Genomic DNA, 22,448 nt, shown 5'->3' with positions numbered 1-22,448 from the left:
GGACTTAACATCTGAGGTCATCAGTCTCCTACAACTTAGAACTACTGAAAACTAACTAACCTAAGGACATCACACACATCCATGCCCTTGGCAAGATTCGAACGTGCGACAGTAGCGGTCGCGCGCAGTTCCAGACAGAAGCGCCTAGAACCGCTCGGCCACACCGGGCGGCCAGAAGTTAACACCTTTGAATGCGGAATGGTAGTTGAAGCTTGACGCACGGGACATTCTGTTCCGGAAATCGTTGGGGAATTTAATATTGCGAGATCCATAGTGTCAAGAGAGTGCCGAGAATACCGAATGTCAGGCATTACTTCTCACTAAGGACAACGTAGTGCCCGACGTCCTTTCTCTTAACGACCAAGAGCAGCGGCGTTTGTGCACAGTTGCCACTGCCAACAGACAACCAACTCCGCGTGAAATAACCGCACACACCAATGTGGAGGGTACGACGAATGTATCCGTTAGGACAGTGTGGCGAAATTATAGCAGCAGTAAGCAATCTAACAAGTACGCCAGTCACTTGTTGTCTTATATAGGCGTAGCCGACCGCAGCGTCATATTCTGCCTGTTTAAAAATCTCTTTATTTGATTACGCAAGCCTATAACAGTTTCTTTGGCGCTTCGGTGAATTTACAGCCACGTACAGTAAGAGAAACTAAATCCACAATGGGCGATCGTTTATCGCGTAGGGGACCTCGCATTCTTCTAAACAAATGTCTAAGTAAATGAAATGAGGAGCAAAAGAGATCAAACACGACCGTATCCTTGAAACAGAATGTGGCAACCCTGGTATCCTTCGACAGAAGTCAGACGCGGAGATGCATTTATGAAACGAATGTACATCAATCCAGACAAATCTAACATGCTTACAAAGAGCTCAGCGAAACTGAAATATAATTCTCCAGAGATATAATTAATTATTTGTTTATGTTATCGAAAGATATACAAGCTGCCATAAAGTACACTGTAGAAAGTAAGAGAAGTCAATTATCATCTCTGAAAGTGAAGCATTGCAGTTTTTTACATTTGTTTGGAGGAATCGTATTCGAGTCTTGGTACCACCAAGAACGTTTATGAGATTTTTAATGTCTACAACAGGCTGAGTTGTCCTGATAAGGTCAGTGGGATAGTATAAAAAAGCGTGGATGCTAGAAAATAGCCTGTTGCCTCTCCCTCCCTCGCCTCTAGAAAACAAATTCATATCCTGGCTCGCCATGTAGATAGACGTATCAGTAGAACATCAGTAATGATAAATAAGAATTATGGGTATTGAACTGACTAGTAGCAAATGTATCCAGATCCAAATCTCTGTTTCGCTGTCCGCTGCTGTTGTTAGATGGTTCTGAATTCTAAATATTTCCAGAAGCATTGTATTTTCAGTTACCGATGTTTTTTCTCTTGTTATCACCCAGTGTCAGATGTCCTTGAATTCTAAATGTTTCCAGTCGTGTTGTATTTTCAGTTACTAATGTTTTTCTCTCTTGTTGTCACCCAGTGTTAAAATCTACTGAAACTGAATATAAAAAGTATTCGCATGTAAACGAAAGCCACCTATCTGAGAACAGTGTAATATGTGCAGATCTCAACAAACTCTTCTCTTTCATGAAACTAGGTATCCCTGTGCAGCAATCGAGATAATATTTGTAGATTTTTATCCTAATTGTCTTGAAAGCAGTTCCTAACTGCACGAAATATTCGTCTACACATGGAACAACTTAGCCTTCACCACGACAATGCCAGACCACATACGAGAGCTGCGTCATCTGCAACAATCGAAAGCCTCCGATTCACTGTCATCGATCACCCTCCACAATCCTGAGTTGCCCTTATCGAATTTTCATCAGTTTTTCGAGGAATTCACTTTGGTGGTGTTGAAGGGGGCAGGCAGGTGAGTTTGTGGCTCCGTCAACAAAGTCAAACAGTCTATAATGACGGTATCAAGAAAATGGCCTCCCGTTGGGAGAAATGTGCTGGTTGCCAGGATGACTATGTTGAGAAACAAATATGTTGACATGAAGAATAGAGATATAGACTATTAATAACGGTTGTTTTATTTAAAAACTTTGAGAGTTTTGTTATACAAAACTACTTTTCAGCATGTCCTTGCAAGTATCTATTGTGATGTTTTGTGATCAGTAAACACAGTTTACTCCATACACTTTCAGAATCTGTAGCCCCAAACATCAGAGGCTGTTACAATCCAGTTCTTAGGGAAAAATTCAAGAGAAACGATCTCCAAGTGTGAATTTAAAGAAATATTAAAGAAAATAAAAAGTAATAACGCTCGAGAAGAAGATTCAGTCAATCTAGAGCCGTTTAAATATGCATTCAAGTCATTTGCAAACAGATTCCTAAGCTTCTTGAATATGATCCGGTCAGGAGATGATACAATTGAGATCTGACGTAAGTCAATTGTCATTCTTATCTTCAGAAACGGTGAAACGTCCCCTTTGAAAAATTTATACAAGACTGTTCTATGTGAAACGTCCTCTTTGAACAATTATACACGAATGTGCTTAAACTGACACACAATAGTTTTTAGCGCAACGCAATCTGACTTTCAAAAATCCCTACAAAAGAATGGCCCTGACTAACATTAACCTATACATTCCAAGAATCACTTACCTCACAAAAATCTTCGTTACTCAAGCTACTGCAATACAGCGAGCGCCACTACTGCCAGCTAAATAAAAGATTCAAACTACGGAAGCCACTAACTAGTGATAGGCACAGTTAGCAAATGAAAGATTTTAATAGAGAACAAACAATGTATTTACCTTTAGTCATAATATATATAGCAGTTCATGACACCAATTCTTACAAATTTCAAAACTCCGCCACCTCTCTCCCCACGTCCACCACTGCTGGCGGCTCACCTCCAACTGCGCAACGCTACGCACTGTTAGCATCCAGCTGCCGCTGCCCAACACTACAATGGCAGACAACAATGCAAACTAAACACAGACTGCGCACAGCACAGCCAGTGATTTTTCATACCGAGCGCTAAGCGGCGTTACCAATAAGAAAACGTAAACAGCCTACTTACAACGGAGGCCTAAAAGATTGTGATGACTACCGAGGAATTAGATTACTGAACTAGGAATATACAAGTTTTGCCATTTGCAAAACTAAATTTTACAGATACTATCAACCGATCATGAGTGAAGAGTAAAACGACTTTCGAAATGGAAGAGAATGCTGTGATGGCTATTTTCATTGAAATTGGTAATAGAAAAAAAAAGAACTTAATCAAGAAACTCCCCTTTGTCGAGTTCAAGGAAACCTTTTCATGAGGTCAACAGAGCGAAATTATTGCACATTCTGGCAGATGGCCATATCCCCCAGCAACTAGTCAAAACACTGTACCTACAAAATTTACAGAAAAATTTAAACTTTGTCAACAAAGAGAACAAATTATCGGAATGGAATCCATGCTAGAGCACGACAGAGATGCGGCCTTTCACCCGTCTTGTTCCTTATTTGTTTGAATAAAATCAGCCGAGAGTAGAAAAAAAATCACACATCTTCATTAAATCAGAAGGAACACGACAGTAATTGTTTTAGTTTGCAGTAGCAGTAGCAGTAGCATCTTCAGAGGGTGACCTCAAACGTGCTGAGTACAATTTACAGATTATATCCGAGAAATATAGCACGGACATCGAGACCGGAAAAAAACGAAACCTATGGCCTTGTGTGGAAATTACCCAGTACAAAGTAAGATCTGTTTGAAAAAGAAAATTCTTATAGAGTGAATATATTCTCATACTTAGGCTGCAAACTATCCTTTCTGGAACAAACACACCTGTGAGAAAAATCCAGCAGGTATTTAGGCCCTCATAATACCTTAGCAAGACCGGTACTGTGCTACGGGGCGAAGATTGGACAATAGATGGAAAAGATGAGAAAAGCCTAACAGCCTGTGAAATGAAATTCTTGAGGCGAACAGCTGGTTACACCAAATGGGATCACAAAAGGAATGGAGATGTGTTTAACGAACTTTAAAGTGAGTACATCACACGTTATTCATAGAACTACTAAAACAACTGGAGAAAACGTCTATAAAGAATGGCTTCAAAAAGGATCTCAAAATCCATGCAACAATAACACCGCAACTGTGTAAGATGCCTATGTTTAACATCGAGAAGATGGCAGGGGAACTTCTCGAAGAGACAGTAACAGACCAAGAGGCCTAAAATTAGAAAGACGATGAGGTTTCTTTAAAAATTGCGCTTAGCTGCCTTCGCCTCTCCTCTTTCACAAAATTTCTTGATTGTCCCCTGCCCCTCCCCTTCTCCCCAGCACAAGTCCTTGGTACACGTAAATACACTAATTCATCAAATAATTATGACTGTATCGATTTACTGACAGTCCACGCGACGTTCATCCTACGAGGCCAAGGCCGTTTAGTGTTGTTGTTGTTGTTGTTGTTGGGATGTTTAAGGGGGACTAAACAGCTAAGGTCATCAGTCCCCCATTCCAAAAAAACCGGCGAAACAAAATTTACGGAACAGGTAAAACCCCAAGGGGGGAGGAGACGCCCCTCCCCCCAGTCACTGAAAGAACACCAATGTGTCAGCGAACACTAGAGACAAGAAGAGTACAGACGAACACTGGACAGAAAGAAACGGAAGAAAATAAGAGGGTCGGAGACTGGTTGACTGACCATGGGTACAAAAATTGGGAAAGAGTCAACCATCCGAATACACACATTAAAATCTGCAACCAATGAGACACTCGAGGACAAGATACACAGAAAGGGAAAGGGACAGGTCCCCCCTAAATGGAACCATAAAAAGGACTACCACGGATAAAATTTAAAACGTCGTCAGCCATGGAGGCATCGTCGCATAAAACCAAAGGCAACGTGCCCGGGAGATTAAAAGTCTGCCGGAGGAAGCGCAGGCAGGGACACTCCAGCAAAATGTGGGCGACCGTCAACCGGGACCCACACTGACACAGGGGGGGATCCTCCTGACGCAAAAAATGTCCGTGCGTCAGGTAGGTATGGCCGATGCGGAGCCGACACAGGACGACAGAGTCCCTGCGAGAAGCCCGCAGGGAGGACTGCCACACATCGGTCGTCTCCTTGACAGCCCGCAGTTTATTCGGAGAAGTCAGGCTACGCCACTTGTCACGCCACATCTGAAGCACCTTACGGCGCAACGCCAGCTGCAAATCACGAGCCGGGAGGCCGATCGCCAAAGTGGGGGCGTCGACCGCCCCTTTGGCCAGCCTGTCGACACGTTCATTCCCCGGGATGCCAACGTGACCTGGCGTCCAAACAAAGACCACCGAACGACCAGAGCGGGTAATGGCAAAAACAGACTCCTGAATAAAGGATACCAGAGGACAAGAGGTATAGCAGCGGTCGATAGCCTGGAGGCTGCTCAGGGAGTCACTGCAGATGACGATGGACGTACCTGAGCAGGAACGCATATGCTCAAGAGCGCGCAATATGGCCACCAGCTCTGCAGTAAAAATACTGCAGCCAGCCGGCAAGGAGCGCTGTTCAACATGGGCAGCGTGAGCAAAAGCGTAGGCAGGACGACCATCCACCAGGGAACCATCAGTGTAGACAGGCTCACAGCCTGAAAATGAGGCGACGAGCGCAAGAAAACGGTGACGGAGGGCCACATGCGGAACCGAGTCCTTGGGTTCCCGTGCCAAGTCCAGGCGGACGGACGGACGGGTCATACACCAGGGAGGCGTGGGTGCACAGGCCCGGAAGGGCGGCAGAAGAGGGAACGACCCCAGTTCCGACAGCAGGGACTGGACACGGACAGCAATGGAAAGCCCAGACCTAGGTCGCCGGTCGGGCAGAGGGAGGACCCTGGCAGGGAAAAGCAGGCGATGATTGGGATGGCCCGGTGAGCAATGCACATGGACAGCATAGTCGGCGAGCAGTCGGTGGCGGCGAATCCGCAGCGGGGGAACCCCGGCCTCCACCAGCAGACTATCCACGGGGCTCGTACGGAAAGCACCAGTTGCAAGCCGAACCCCACAGTGGTGTATGGGGTCCAACAACGTCAACACTGAGGGCGATGCAGACCCATAGGCCAGGCTCCCATAATCAAGCCTGGACTGCACAAGGGCTCTGTACAATCGCAACAGCGTGCTGCGATCTGCACCCCAAGACGCATGGCTCAGGCAGCGGAGGGCGTTGAGGTGCTGCCAGCACTTTTGCTTCAGCTGAGTAATATGAGGAACCCATGTGAGCCGGGCATCAAAGACGAGTCCTAAGAAGCGGCTAGTGTCCACCACTTCAAGTAGGTGACCGTCGAGGTAAAGTTCCGGATGAGGGTGGACCGTCCGACGCCTGCAGAAGTGCATAACTCGAGTCTTGGCCGCAGAGAACTGAAATCCATGAGTCAGAGCCCATGATGCCGCCTTGCGAACGGCTGCTTGCAGCCTGCGTTCGGCGACTCCCGTAGTCGTTGAGCTAAATGAGATGCAGAAGTCGTCGGCATACAAAGAAGGAGACACCGACGACCCCACAGCTGCAGCCAGACCATTAATGGCCACTAGAAATAAGGAAACGCTCAATACCGAGCCCTGCGGGACCCCATTTTCCTGTATATAAGATGAACTAGAGGCGGCACCGACTTGCACCCGGAAAGAGCGGCGCAATAAAAAGTTTTGAAGAAAAGCTGGAAGCTGACCACGAAGACCCCACTCGCGCAACGTAGCAAGGATGTGATGCCTCCATGTTGTGTCATATGCCTTCCGCAGATCAAAAAATACAGCAACGAGATGCTGACGGCGGGAAAAGGCCGTACGGATAGCAGATTCCAGCCGCACCAAATTGTCCGCAGCAGACCGGCCCTGACGGAAGCCACCCTGGGATGGAGCGAGGAGACCGCGCGACTCAAGGACCCAACACAAACGCCGCCCCACCATACGTTCGAGCAATTTGCACAAAACGTTGGTTAGTGTAATGGGGCGATAGCCGTCCACCGCCAGAGGGTCCGCACCGGGCTTCAAGATGGGAACGATAACACCCTCTCGCCATTGCGACGGGAACACGCCCTCGCTCCAAATGCGGTTAAAGATGGTGAGGATGTGTCTCTGGCAGTCCCTGGAGAGATGCTTCAGCATCTGCGCGTGGATGCAGTCCGGTCCTGGCGCTGTATCAGGGCAATTGGCGAGGGCAGCAAGGAATTCCCTCTCGCTGAAAGGAGCATTGTATTTTTCAGAACGACGTGTGTGGAACGATAACGGCGTCCGCTCGGCGCGCTCCTTTAGAGAGCGAAAGTTGCAGTCGCAGAGCTCGTAGCAAAGTGCGTGGCAAGGTGGTCAGCAATGGTGGCGGCGTCCGTGCAGACAGCGCCATCCAGGGAGATTCCAGGGACACCCATAGGGGTCTGGTATCCATAAATCCGCCGGATGCGGGACCACACGAGCGACGGGGAGACACGGGAGCCCAAGGATGAAATGTACCTCTCCCAGCATTCCTGCTTACGCCGTGCAATAAGACGACGGGCCAAGGCACGGAGCTTCTTAAAGGCGATGAGGGTCTCCAGAGACGGGTGCCGCTTATGACGCTGGAGAGCCCGCCTACGGTCGCGAATAGCCTCAGCAATCTCCGGCGACCACCAGGGGACAGACTTCCTCCGAGGGAGTCCAGAAGAGCGAGGGATGGCAGTCTCGGCCGCAGAAATAATTGACGAGGTCAAGACACGGACCACCTCGTCAATGTCACCCTGTGGGAGAGAAGCAATGGTGGCAGCGGAAGTAAAAGCCGGCCAGTCAGCCCTGTTGAGAGCCCAGCGGGGCAGGCGACCAGAAGAATGACACTGGGGCAGTGACAAATAGATGGGAAAATGGTCACTACCACACAGGTCAGGATGCACTCTCCAGTGAAGGGATGGGAGAAGTCCGGGGCTGCAAAGAGAGAGATCGATGGCCGAGAACGAGCCATGGGCCACACTGAAATGCGTGGGAGCACCGGTGTTCAATAGGCTAAGGTCGAGCTGAGCCAACACATGCTCCACAGCGCGACCACGGTCATCGGAGACAGTCCCACCCCATAGAGGGTTGTGGGCATTGAAATCGCCCAGAAGCAGCAATGGCGGCGGGAGTTGAGCCAGCAGCGCAGCCAAGACATGTCGGGGGAGTTGCCCATACGGAGGAATGTAAACAGAGCAAACAGTAATAGCCGGCGAGAGCTCAATCCTGACAGCGACTGCCTCTAAAGGCGTCAGAAGGGGTACTGGTGAGCTACAGACAGAGTGGTGAACAAAGAGGCAAACTCCACCTGAAGCTCGTTGACAGTCAGCGCGGTTCTTATAGTATCCCCGATAACCGCGAAGGGCAGGGGTCCGCATTGCTGGAAACCAAGTTTCCTGAAGAGCAATGCACAGAACAGGGGAAACACTCAAAAGCATCCGGAGCTCAGGCAGGTGGCGGAAATAACCGCCGCAATTCCACTGGAGAATGGAAGCAGGAAGGGACTGGGAGGGCGTTAAGTCCACTAAGAGGCAGACGGCGCCGCAGAGTCAACGGCCGCCACCGAGCGAGAGTCAGCTGTGTCCATAGGAGACGTCCCCGAGGGTTCCGTGAGGGCGAGATCCGCGGCAGAGGCGAGGATCTCCACCGCATCCCCAGAGCCAGAGCTATTGACAGCAGGCGGTACTGAAACTGCCGGAGCGTCCTTCTTCTTGGACACGTTCCGGTCCTTCTTCTCGCGTCTGTCCTTTGGCTTAGAGGGCTGGGAGAGTTTCTCTGAAGGAGCGTCGGAGGCTGACGACGACGCAGAAGCCCTACGACCAGCAGGTGGATGAACCTTCAGCCACTGGCTGACATCTGGCGGGGTAGCAGAAGAAACGGAAGAAGGGAGGGCCCCGAGGGACCCCTTCCGCGAGAGAGGAGCCGGCAGAGACGACGCCGGCGGAGACGACGCCGGCAGAGAAGGGGGAGGGGGAGGGGGAGGGATCGAGCCCCCTGGTTTTGGAGCAGATGTCACTCCTGAAGCATGTGCGGGGGGAGTGACAGAAGGGGGTTTGCCCCCAACTGCTAAGGGGGCAACAGAGGAAGGCTTGCCCCCAGACACAAGGGGGGCAGACAGAGATGGACGGCCCCGAGGGCCAACTGAAGGCGGCACAGAGGAGGCGACAACTGCCGCCCGCGAGGGCGACGATAACGTAGCTGCAGCATAAGAAGTTTGAAGAGGGACAGGATGCAACCTTTCAAATTTCAGTTTTGCCTCGCGATAAGTAAGCCGGTCCAGGGTCTTAAATTCCATAATCTTCCGCTCCTTATGAAGAACGGGGCAGTCCGGCGAGCATGGAGAGTGGTGTTCCCCACAGTTGACACACACAGGCGGAGGCGCACATGGAGAATCGGGATGGGAGGGGCGTCCGCAATCTCGACATGTGGCACTGGATGGGCAACGGGAGGACATATGCCCAAACTTCCAGCACTGGAAGCACCGCATCGGGGGAGGGACGTATGGCTTGACGTCACAACGGTAAACCATTACCTTGACCTTCTCAGGCAATACAGCACCCTCGAAGGCCAAGATAAAGGCACCGGTGGCCACCCTGTTGGTCTTGGGTCCTCTGTGCACATGACGGACAAAATGCACACCACGTCGTTCCAAGTCAGCTCTCAGCTCGTCATCGGACTGTAACAAGAGGTCGCGATGGTAAATAATCCCCTGGACCATATTTAAGCTACTGTGGGGAGTGACGGTAACAGGGACATCTCCCAGCTTATCACACAAGAGCAACGCCCGTGACTGGGCTGGGGAGGCCGTCTTGAGGAGGATGGACCCATTCCTCATTTTAGACAAACCCGCCACTTCCCCAAACTTATCCTCCAGGTGTTCCACAAAAAACATAGGCTTTGTCGAAAGAAAGGAGTCACCATCACTTCTGCTGCAGACAAGGTATTGTGGTACATAAGGCTCCTGCTTGGCAAAAGATCTGCGTCCCTCCCATAGCGCAGCCAACGAGGGGAACGACTGAGGATCATATTGTGCAGCATCGAATTCAATTTTACCTCGCTTAGAGACGCTGGTGGCAGTGCGGCCACCAGCTTGCTGAGATTTATTGCGCTTCATTGCGCCACATCCGCCCAGATGCCACCTACTCCGAACGAGGGCTCTCCCCAAGGGCGCCACCCAGCCAAAGCAACGGGTACCTGGCCGATATCCCATTGCCCGGAGTCCCCGTGCCCCAGACAAGATGGGCACATACTCCTTGGCATGCATGGGGAGGAAACAGCTCTGGCATCTGTAGTGCGATCCCTGCGTGGTCAGGGGGCTACCACCAAGAGGGTACATGACGACCCCACCACAACGGACTGGCTACCGTGCTGGATTTTAGGTGTTGAAAGGGTCCACAATTGCCGTGGGCGCTAAGAAGGGGGTTGCGCACAAGACGAGGAGGCAACCCAGAAGACATGGGGTGTAAATCCCTCCACACGACAATAGATAGCATGCAATATGGAGGTGCACGATGGACCAATAGAAAAACACCACGTAAGGCGTCCTTCCCCAAATGGCACGCACTAACAACGGAAATTTTGAAAATGGCAGGTCAAACCCAAGTGGGGACCATCACATAAGGCCGAAACTTTGAAGACTCCTTTTAGTCGCCTCTTACGACAGGCAGGAATACCGCGGGCCTATTCGTACCCCGAACCCGCAGGGGGGCCGTTTAGTGGCACACAGAGGACGTGTAGAGGCTAGAACCAAGATGTCTGAAAAGCTGTCACTCTTGGACATCATTACACATGTGCAAATAACTTCAGAGGACTGAAAGACTTCAGTAATCATCACGACTCGTCGAAGGTGGTTAGTTTGCTCAGAAATTTTGTCATCGGATCGCTCTTCGTCTCTAATTAACTAATTAACGTTTCTTTGGGGGAAAACCTTTACAGTAATCAGGTCGCGTCAGAAGTAGTACAAATCGAAGTGTTATGTTCACAAATAGTGAACACAGTTTGTAGTAACGTTGACTGTGTAATACACTACTGACCATTAAAATTGCTACACCACGAAGATGACGTGCTACAGACGCGAAATTTAACCGACAGGAAGAAGATGCTGTGATATGCAAATGATTAGCTTTTCAGAGCATTCACACAAGTTTGGCGCCGGTGGCGACACCTGCAACGTTCTGACATGAGGAAAATTTCCAACCGATTTCCCATACACAAACAGCAGTTGACCGGCGTTGCCTGGTGAAACGTTGATGTGATGCCTCGTGTAAGGAGGAGAAATGCGTACCATCACGTTTACGACTTTAATAAAGATCGGTTTGTAACCTATCGCGATTGCGGTATATCGTATCGCGACATTGCTGCTCGCGTTGGTCGAGATCCAATGACTGTTAGCAAAATATGGAATCGATGGGTTCGGGAGAGTAATAAGGAACGAATTGCTGAATCCCAGCGGCCTCGTATCACTATCAGTCGAGATGACAGGCATCTTATCCGCATGGCTGTAACGGATCGTGCAGCCACGTCTCGATCCCTGAGTCAACAGATGGGGAGGTCTTGCAAGACAACGACCATCTGCACGAACACTTCGACGACGTATGCAGCAGCATGGACTATCATCCCGGAGACCATGGCTGCGGTTACCCTTGACGCTGCATCACAGACACGGGCGCCTCCGATGCTGTATTCGACGACGAAACTGGGTGTGAGAATGGTAAAACGTCATTTTTTCGGATGAATCCAGCCAGGTTCTGTTTATACATGATGGCCACATCCGTGTTTGGCGACATCGCGGTGAACGCACATTTAAGGCGTATATTCGTCATCGCCATACTGGCGTATCATCCGGCGTGATGGTTACACGTCCCGGTCGCCTCTTGTTCACATTGACGGTACTTTGAACAGTGGATGTTACATTTCAGATGTGTTACGACTCGTGGCTCTACTCTTCATTCGATCCCTGCGAAACCCTACACTTCAGCAGGATAATGCACGACCGCATGTTGCAGTTTCTGCACGGGCCTTTCTGGATACAGAAAATGTTCGACTGTTGCCCTGGTCAACACATTCTCCAGATCTCTCACCTATTGAAAATGTAATCACATGTCAGTTCTAGTATAATATATTCGTCCAATGAATACCCGTTTATTATCTGCATTTCTTCTTGGTGTAGCAATTGTAATTGCCAGTAGTGTATATGTATTGTTAATCGTTCCATAGATAATTAACGTTGAAGTGACAGTTGTGGGAGTCACGATGTCGTAACCTACAGAGGAGGCGGTATCTGGCAGGGAAAGCAATAAAATAAATGGACGGAGCTACTTGAGAGAGCAGCGAAGCTTGACCAGAGTATTAAATAAACTGCAAAATTAAGGAGACCACAATTGACGCATTATTCGTATGACATAATAATGAAATGTATTGTTGTAAGGTGATTGAAGTTTCATGCAATTTGGTCTAATTAAGAAAGAGTTGCCTATTGTCTGATGGCCAGAGAATACGTGTGTTCAGCGAACAGTCGCACACCGATAGTATTTTTGCGGTGACTTATGTCAAACTACAAAGCTTCGCCCATCTCACGTTTGAATGGGTAACATCTGAGCTGATTGATTAATTCGTATAGTTTTTTTGGATCACACCTAAAGTGGAAAAAGAACTTCGTTTGGCAGGGAAAAGTGGTACGTGAGGGTAGAAATAATTTTTGTTATCTTATTTGCTAGCCCAATTACGAGGCAAAGGCAATAGGTAAGAATGTGAATATCGTTATTGTATCACTCGAAGTGCTACATACAACTGTAGGTGAAACAACAAATGTTTTTATTTAAAGCAGCCAAGCTGATCCCTGGTCCCTGATTTTCAGCAATGTGGACTGGTAGTTATCTTATTAGCTCAGCCTGATAATATGATATGAAAACAAAATTTTCATTACTTGCCCAAGTAGAATTAACTGTTAAAGAACAGAATTAAATTTGCCCACTATAAACTGGTTTAATTTGAAAGCAACTAAAAATGTTAAAAGACGCTCGAACATCGAAGAACCTGATCCTATGGTCATGAAGTGCAAGATATCGATTCAAATATAATTTATCCTTTAGAAAGTAACATCTCAAAATATTTTAACAGCACAATCACTTTCATTTATCAGTAACGACTCCTTAAAAGAAAAAAAGGAAGGGAGAGAGAGAGAGAGAGAGAGAGAGAGAGAGAGAGAGAGAGAGAGAGAGAGAGGGAAGGTCAAATGCGTTTTTTCTGGGGCTGAACAGGTTTAGTTTATAAAAATTCCATACAAAAAGAGCAAAGTCAGTTGACGAAGGCTCATGAGTTCTAATAAGGGGAGAAGCGAGCCCTAAAGACTCACCCTGTAAGTTGTTTTAAGTCGGCACCGCCTTGTTACATGCCCCAAAGCCTTAGCAGACTAATATTTACGATTGCTCCTTGTTCTCAATTTATGTTGTGTGCAAGCAATAGTTGCTTTAAAGAGAAAATGTTACAATGCTTTTTTTAAATAACACGGCGTCAGAAAGGAAATTTCAGAAGTAATGCGACGCATTTAGCCTCGTTTATATTACTTTCTTATTTGTTATGTGTCTCGAATGATACGAGAAGGCTGCCTTCGTAATCCTGCATTTACATTACTACGAACTCACTAAATTGATGTTCGTTCTGTGGCCTCTTCCGGACAACGTACAATGAGGTGTCAAAAGTGATGTAATAGCGATATGCATATATACAGACGGCGGTAATATCGCGTACACAAGGTATCGAAGGACAGCGCATTGATGGAGCTGTTATTTGTACTCAGGTGATTCATATGAAAATGTTTCTGAAGTGATTATGGGTGCACCACCGGAATTAACAGACTTTGAACGCGGAATGATAATTGGAGCAAGACGCATGGGACGCTCTGTTTCGGAAATCGTTAGGGAATTCAATACTGCGAGATGTTGTAGGGAAGCAGCACACCCACGCCTTATAAAATTCACATCAGTCTTTCCATTGTGTGCCAGCCTAGTCCGCTGTAACTATCTCTGACGTCATAAATATTGCACAATACTTTAAAATGAAGTAAATAACCTGAAACGTTTCTAGCATGTCAGGAGTAATACAAAATCAACATGTGTTGGATATCAGTTCAATAACTTTAGCCATTTTCGAAATCTGGACATTTTTCTGTAAAAAATCATTGGCGCAACAGAAAAGAGGTAGAATCTTAAAAATTTATATTAAAATTCCTTTTGCATAATAATTTAGTAGAAACAGTATTCTGGATCTCACAAATGAAAATTTTAGTTGAAATTCATGATTTTCTGGTTTTTGTCTTAGAAATTAAGGAAGCAAGATAGATTAAGTAGGCGAATAAATAAAGATATGATGTATAAATTTAAGTAGTAGAGAGATCCGCTATAATCAAAACAACGTGAGAAGTTTCAACAGAATAACTATAAAACTATAGCTATAGCCTATCTCCAAAGAGCAAGTTCAGAGCTCGTCTACTGTGTGTAGTGTAATTAAATTAATTCTCTCGCCCAAAATATTTGACTTAGCCATGTCAGACTTTTATTATGATTACCTACTTGTGTGCTGATTGCACAATTAAATTGAAAGCTTCATCGCCCATCAGCAAAGGAAGCAATGATTTATTCGATAACTTTAAGTTGTGCATTACTAGCGCAGCAGCTAGTCGAGAGAGCAGATTTGATCAGGCGTTCCCTTAGCCGTCCGCACCGCGGCTTTATATGTAAGAACGCTGCACGAGAAAAAGAAGGCCCCAGTTCTCTCCAGACGCTGATTAGCGCACCACCTTTGCCGGGAGTCGCTTTGCGTCGGTATCGTTGATATAAACAGTCTCGGATGCAGTAATAAGTTACTCGGGATACGCGTAACCATGAAATCGTTTTCGAGTGAAGTGTTAATTTTGGGATGTCGTCAATGATCTATCTTTAGTTTGCGTATGTCGTATTTTCACGTGCCGCCCCATGACAGACATTCTACCATTATTAGCGTGGCGTTTGATGAACATTATCATCAAATTATGGCGAGCATTCACTTAAACATTTAATTTGAATAGTTATAGTTGCATCAGCGCATTAGACTCTGAACTGCTCTGGTAGTTGTATTGTGTGGATTCTTTTTGGTCTGTGACTTTCAGAATATAGTGAACATTTTAGGGAGAATGGTTTTTGATTGTGAATCCCAGACTATCTCCTAATTCCTCAGAGCTATAAGCTGTAGCTATAAATGTATTTGTCAGATGAAGTGGGCACTACGAATTCTGATTACAGGCTTCACGTGTTGCTAATCACTTTCTGGTTGCCAATATTGTAGTTAGAGAGCCAGTGTTGAGAACGACAAACCACAGCATTAAATAAATAATAGGAACATTAACAATTATTCCACCAGCCGCTCCACAATGTACAGTGGCAAAAGTGTGCGGAGAATACCAAATTTCAGGCATTACCTCTCACCAGGGACAACGCAGTGGCCAATAGACTTGATGAAAAACAGTGGCGTGGTCTGATGAGCCCCGATTTCAGTCGGTATGAACTAATGGTAGGGGGGTCAAATGTGGTGCAGACCCTACGAACCAATGGACCCAAGTCGTCAACAAAGCACTGTGTAACTAGTGGTGACTGCAAAAGTTTGTGGATGTGTTCACAAGGAATGAACTGCGTCCTCTGGTCGGACTGACCCGATCACTGACTGGAAATGGTTATGTTCGGCTACCTGAAGGGCATTTTAGCCATCCATGGACTTCATGGTCCCAGACAACGATCGAATTTTTATGGATGACAATGCATAATGTCACCAGGACACTATTGTTCGCGATCGGTTTGAAGAACATTCTGGACATTTCGAGCGAATGATCTGGGCATCCATCAAACAAGTATGGGACATAATCGAGAGGTCACTTCACGCTCAAATTCCTGCACCGGCAATACTTTCGCAATTATGGAATACTAAAGGCGCATTATGCTCAGTATTTCAGCAGGGGACTTCCAAAGACTTGTTAAGTCGTTGCCATATTAAGAAATATCCCATGACTTTTCTCACCGCAGTGTATTCTGCTATGTTTGGTAGGTTTACAGTCTCCCCTTAATTCAGAGTGTTTTTAGAGTTGGACTGATAGGAAATGAGAGAAATAAAACCACTACGATAAAAGTAAAACGAGGAACCAAAATTCATGTATATAAAAGATCATGATGGCTCTTGATCTTCCACCATAATCGAATCCATCAGAAGGAGGTGGCAAATATGAGGTAGCCAAGGAAGTGGAAACGTGGGTTCTATTATGCCAAGACTGCTTGGTAGCTACAACAGGAAAACACAATTACTTAGCAGGAGTACAGAGTAAGAAATTATTTATTACTTAACTTTGCTGTAGTCCATGATCAGTAGGTTGACAATTATAGAAGACGCGACTAGACTAAGCGTCTGTAGAATGACAGAATTTACAAGTCACATATGTTGCAGTGACGAATTAATCTCTCGTAATCTTGAATGTCGGATCGAGTGAATTTGAAGACTAGCTTGGAAAGGAGCTACAAAGACTTGATGGCAGCATTGAGTAAGCTGCAGACGATGACTAACATCGACGCTGGCTGACCACTGAGCGCGGCTACGAACTGCAGACTGGCACAACGGCACTACTCTCCTGCTGCAAATGAAGTGGCCTAGCGGCGAGCATAAGTACTGCGACTGGCTGTGTACTCTTTGACTAACATAGCCGTTCTTCTGTTCCGTTTATCGACAGAATCGCATCCGGCGGATCGATCTCTCAGGCGGCGGTCTGATCGTATGACTGACGGCATCACCGATCATATCGCTTGAAAGAGCCCACTCAGGATTAAAATGTTATTCCTCTACACTACAATCAGAACGATTAGTACACCCGTAAACGACGCAGGCTGACACGTTTGATGAAAACATTTCCACCAGAACCTAATGCATGGGGCAACTAACATGCTGAACGTCACCTTGAAGTTTGTGACTTCAGTACTCTCCTTATTATACCTCCAAGGGATCGACGGTGTAGTATTTTAATAACAAGAGCGTCGAGCAGCAACAATATTGTTGCTGCTCGACGTAAAAGTATGACTGGCGTGTGTGACACGGGTAAAATTACGTGATACATCTACTTTCGTATCACACCTGGATGGCGGCTCGTGGGTCTGCTCATGTAAATTGAAGGGTAGGCCGAAGGTGGGAAGCGAGTAGGAGAAGGTCAGGTGCAACTCTTGGTACTGCGTATAGTTTAAAGTGGTTTTACTATATCGCATCAATTTTAACTTGAATACATAAACTGTTACCTAGCTTTGGCTGAGATGCACGTAGTTGCGAAGCCGATTGTATCAAAGCTTACAAGTTGTTACACAGGCAATTTCTGTAGTGGCTCGCCCACTCGGTATCAAATGGGCAGAATCTGGAGCGACGCTCGTAGAGCTGCACAGCGCCGGCTAGAGGGCGCTGTCGGTGTCGTAGTGCCAACCTAACAAGGGAACCTCCCCATCGCACCCCCTCAGATTCAGTTATAAGTTGGCACAGTGGATAGGCCTTGAAAAACTGAACACTGAAAACAGGAAGAAGTTGTGTGCAACTATGAAAAAATTAAGTAAAATATACAAACTGAGTAGTCGAGGCGCAAGATAGGCAACATCAAGGATAGTGGAATAGCAGAAGCGCCGTGGTCCCATGGTTAGCGTGAGCAGCTGCGGAACGAGAGGTCTTCGGGTCAAGTCTTCCCTCGAGTTACAAGTTTATTTTCGCAAAGTTATGAGATGTCCGTTCGTTCATTGACGTCTGTGTTCACTGTAATAATAAGTTTAGTATCTGTGTTTTGCGACCGCACCGCAAAACCGTGCGATTAGTAGACGAAAGGACGTGCCTCTCCAGTGGGAACCGAAAACATTTGATCGTAAGGCCATAGGCCAACCGATTCCTCCACAGGAAAACACGTCTGATATGTTCTATACGACACTGTTGACGGTATGTGCGTCACATGACAGGAATATGTTGTCGACCCACCTAACTTGTACACTTGGCGAATGGGTAAAAAGATTCTTCTACCTTGCCCGATTTAGGTTTTCTTGTGGATGTGATAATCACTCCCAAAAAAGTGATGAAAACATAAGAGATTGTCACATAAACTGCAACAAATGAATGTAAGAGTTTCACAGTCGCGCAGTTTTCCCTGTGCTCTGTTGAAAAATATGTTTTTAACGTGTGTAGACCGTCAAATCCTACATATGTCCAAGCAAATCTGAACATGTCCGGGAATTTTGGAGAGCCAAGTTGATTATATACAAAATTAAATTTCTCACTCGAGGGAAGAATTGAACCAAAAACCTCTCGTTCCGCAGATGCTCACGCTAACCACGCGACTATCGTACTCCTGAACTCAGACTCTCATTGATGTTGCCTATCTTGCACATGATCTACTAAGTTTGTATATTTTGCTTATTTTTTTTCATGGTTCCACAAAACTTCTTCCTGTTTTCTCGATTGATCTGTGTTCAGTGTTTCAAGGCCATACACTGTGCCAACTTATAACTAAATCTGAGGGGGTGCGATGGGGAGGTTCCCTTGTAAGAACTTTTACCTACGCCGTGGCATTGTAGCTATTGATACCACATGTACGTCGACGATTAAGGAGAATACTAGCAAACTGTTCTTAATTATAACCACCATTTGTGTCGACTTGTTTCTATTACGTATTAAGGAAACATTTACAATTTTAGTGACATGTGGCTTTTGTCTATCGTTCACTTGCCGAGTAAATCCGCAAAGCCTCGTGATTTGTTGGGTTAACGTTGCGTGCTAAAAATGATATAGTGAAGATACAACCTACATCTACATGATTATTCTGCAATTCACATTTAAGTGCTTGGCAATGGGTTCATCGAACCACAATCATACTATCTCTCTACCATTCCACTCCCGAACAGCGCGCGGGAAAAACGAACACCTAAACCTTTCTGTTCGAGCTCTGATTTCTCTTATTTTATTTTGATGATCATTCCTACCTATGTAGGTTAGGCTCAACAAAATATTTTCGCATTCGGAAGAGAAAGTTGGTGACTGAAATTTCGTAAATAGATCTCGCCGCGACGAAAAACGTCTTTGCTTTAATGACTTCTAATTCGCGTATCATATCTGCCACACTCTCTCCCCTATTACGTGATAATACAAAACGAGCTGCCCTTTTTTGCACCCTTTCGATGTCCTCCGTCAATACCACCTGGTAAGGATCCCACACCGCTCAGCAATATTATAACAGAGGACGAACGAGTGTAGTGTTAGCTGTCTCTTTAGTGGACTTGTTGCATCTCCTAAGTGCCCTGCCAATGAAACGCAACCTTTGGCTCGCCTTTCCCACAATATTATCTATGTGGTGTTTCCAACTGAAGTTGTTCGTAATTGTAACACCCAGATACTTAGTTGAACTGACAGCCTTGAGAATTGTACTATTTATCGAGTAATCTAATTCCAACGGACCACCTCACACTTTTCGTTATTTAGCGTCAACTGCCACCTGCCACACTATACAGCAATCTTTTCTAAATCGCTTTGTAACTGATACTGGTCTTCGGATGACCTTACTAGACGGTAAATTACAGCATCATCTGCGAAAAACCTAAGAGAACTGCTCAGATTGTCACCCAGATCATTTATACAGATCAGGAACAGCAGAGGTCCCAGGACGCTTCCCTGGGAAACACCTGATATCACTTCAGTTTTACTCGATGATTTGCGACCTTCGTGACAGGAAATCACGAATCCAGTCGCACAGCTGAGACGATGCCCCATAGGCCCGCAGCTTGATTAGAAGTCGCTTGTGAGGAACGGTGTCAAAAGTTTTCCGGAAATCTAGAAATACAGAATCAACTTGAGAACCCCTGTCGATAGCGGCCATTACTTCGTGCGAATAAAGAGCTAGCTGCATTGCACAAGAACAATATTTTCTGAAATCATGCTGATTACGTATCAATAGATCGTTCCCTTCGAGGTGATTCATAATGTTTGAATACAGTATATGCTCCAGAACGCTAATGCAAACCGACGTCAATGATATAGGTCTGTAGTTCGATGGATTACTCCTACTACCCTTCTTAAACACCGGTGCGACCTGCGCAATTGCAAATAGACGGCAGTAGCGGCAAGTGGGGTTCAGGTGGTCGGTGATAAGTGTACTACAATAAGCTTAGACATCTTAAACATAATGCCATAAAAATATTATTCGATTTGTGATTGCATCACAAGGTTAAAATGGTTCAAATGGCCCTGAGCACTACGAGAGTTATCAAGCAAACACCCCGATAGACTGTTCCAGTTCGATACATCGACTTCTCCAGGAATATTCGCGGACGACAGGTGCGCGCGGCGTGTGGCAGCCAGTACAGCGGACGCGAGCAGCGCAGGCGGCGCTCCCTACCTGTCATGGTGACGGACTGGCGGCCCACGGTCGACTCCCGCTCTCTACCTGCCCGTCGGTCTGCGATGCGCCGCGCGTATTGAACTCGGCTGACCGCCACCTGCCGTTCCCACCGCCCCGGCCTCATTGCTGGCGCAACGCTTCTTACTTATTAAAAGGACGCTATCGACGGCGCCCCTAATTGAACCGGCAGGAATGCAGCGGAAACAGGCAACCCTGTCGTCGGCCAGTAAGTCACTTCGTTCCCCACTGACCTCGTTCCGAGGACTTACCACTCGTGGGATGTGTACAACCAAACCGGACAAAATTAATCGCCCCGAAAGGCGTCTTTGCAGTAATATATGTACAGCTCTCTCAAGATAGCATGGCACCTGAACAGAAACGTATTCTCGTTGTGAGCGCTGGGCGAGTCCACAGCTTTGTTCCGAAGGGGCGGTCGTCTTGGTTTGCGTCGCTGTACTCTTTACGATGTAAGACGTGTGTATATGTCTATTGTCTATTGTCAAATCACAATTCATGAAAGATTTTTATATTTTATTAATAGGATTAAGTAGGAATAATTAATATTTATCATGTTGGAAATAATTGTGGTAGCAGGGAACGTCTGCACCAATGTACTGTTGGCAAGAGAGACCGCAAATTGATATAATTTTTAAAAGGGCTGGAGAGACCGCGTATGAATACATTTTAAGAAAAGAGCGGGAAAGACCGCGCATCGATACATTTTGTAATGGTAGCAGGGATTGTCTGCACCAGAAAGCATTGTTGGCAGGAGGGACCGCACTTTAGCGTTCGTAGGAAGTCAGTAGTAAGCGAGATGTGAAGCGAGTCGGTAGCAGGTCTGAAGCGAGAGGTTAAGCGGAGCGGTGTGCCTGCCAGCCACTAACTATGATTTACAAGAGATTATAAACGGATATACAGAGACATCAGCTAACTATTATAATAAGAGGAACTAATATTATTGAGTTAATTTTTTGATAAACTCAAGACTACTGAAGGTATGTTTGCGCAATGCTAGTTGTAAGATTATTGTAAAGCGTAAGTCCCATTTGAACGTTTGTAAAATCATTTCATTACCAACAGTAAATATTTGAAGCGTTTTCAGAATATAACTAATTTTTGTCAGCAATGTTGCATTACTGATTATAATCCATCCCAAAAACCATCGACATAAAACTTTGCAAAAATGTTATTGTTGTCAAGAAAAAGTGTAACTATGAATTACGTAACTTCAGTCAAATTAATTAAAGAATAACGTCAGCATTGGTAATAAATACATCCACTTATGAAATCCCACCAGCACTTAATAGAGTATTGTAAACTGAGTAAGTATATTCATGTCGCAGTTCGATGTAGCAGTCAGATGGCGATCCACTAACAGTCAAGAAGGTAAGGAAGAGTTTTGGGGTATTGCAGGTAACGACTGAGGGCCACAACGACCACCCACTCTATGTTAGGTCGAAATAATCAGAAGATAACGTTTAATAAGCAGAATTTAAATTTGTATGCGAAGATTGAGAAAGAGAATTAATTTTAAAGGGAAGGTTTCATTTGTTATTACTAAGCAAGAGGTAGAAATCCTAAGGGAAGGATACATAGGTTATTGTAAAAGGGAAGGTTGTCATTAACAAAAGAGATATAGAGGAGACGATTATTGCGTAATAACAAAAGAGGTATAGAGGAGACAGGAAGGTTTGAACGAACGAAACACTCTTTGCCTTCTTTGACGTACACAGAGCCACACAATAGGAATGGAGGTGTGCACACACAAGCTGCTCTGCAATCTATTCGCTAAAAGAAATAATTATCTCATATCTCGTAACCTAATTCATCATCTTTACATCTATTAGGTCTACAACTTTGCTTCCGCCGTTTTGCAATAGACGGCAGTAGCGGCAAGTGGCGTTTAGGTGGTCGGTCATAGGTGTAATACAATAAGCTGAGACATCTGTAAACATAATGCCATAAAAATATCAGTCGATTTGTGATTGCATCACAAGGTTAAAATGGTTCAAATGGCCCTGAGCACTATGGGACTTAACATCTGAGGTCATCAGTCCCTTAGACTTAGAAC

At 45.9% G+C, this 22,448-nt stretch overlaps 1 protein-coding gene across 2 annotated transcripts in view; it reads right to left on the bottom strand.

Annotated features, from left to right (window-relative positions):
- LOC126355260 (uncharacterized) overlaps window positions 1–20,408 on the bottom strand; it is a 378,424-nt gene extending 358,016 nt beyond the window's left edge. For both annotated transcript variants that reach the window (XM_050005547.1, XM_050005548.1), the window contains exon 1: window positions 20,375–20,408. In XM_050005547.1, the coding sequence (XP_049861504.1) occupies window positions 20,375–20,381 (7 nt within the window). In that variant the 5' untranslated portion in view covers window positions 20,382–20,408. The remainder of the gene's footprint in view (window positions 1–20,374) is intronic.
- Between the last annotated feature and the right edge of the window lie 2,040 nt (window positions 20,409–22,448).

This window comes from Schistocerca gregaria, chromosome 3 (genome assembly GCF_023897955.1).
Source record: "Schistocerca gregaria isolate iqSchGreg1 chromosome 3, iqSchGreg1.2, whole genome shotgun sequence".
NCBI lineage: Eukaryota > Metazoa > Arthropoda > Insecta > Orthoptera > Acrididae > Schistocerca > Schistocerca gregaria.
Note: the sequence above shows the minus strand (reverse complement) of the source record. Positions and strands in the feature narration are given on the sequence as shown.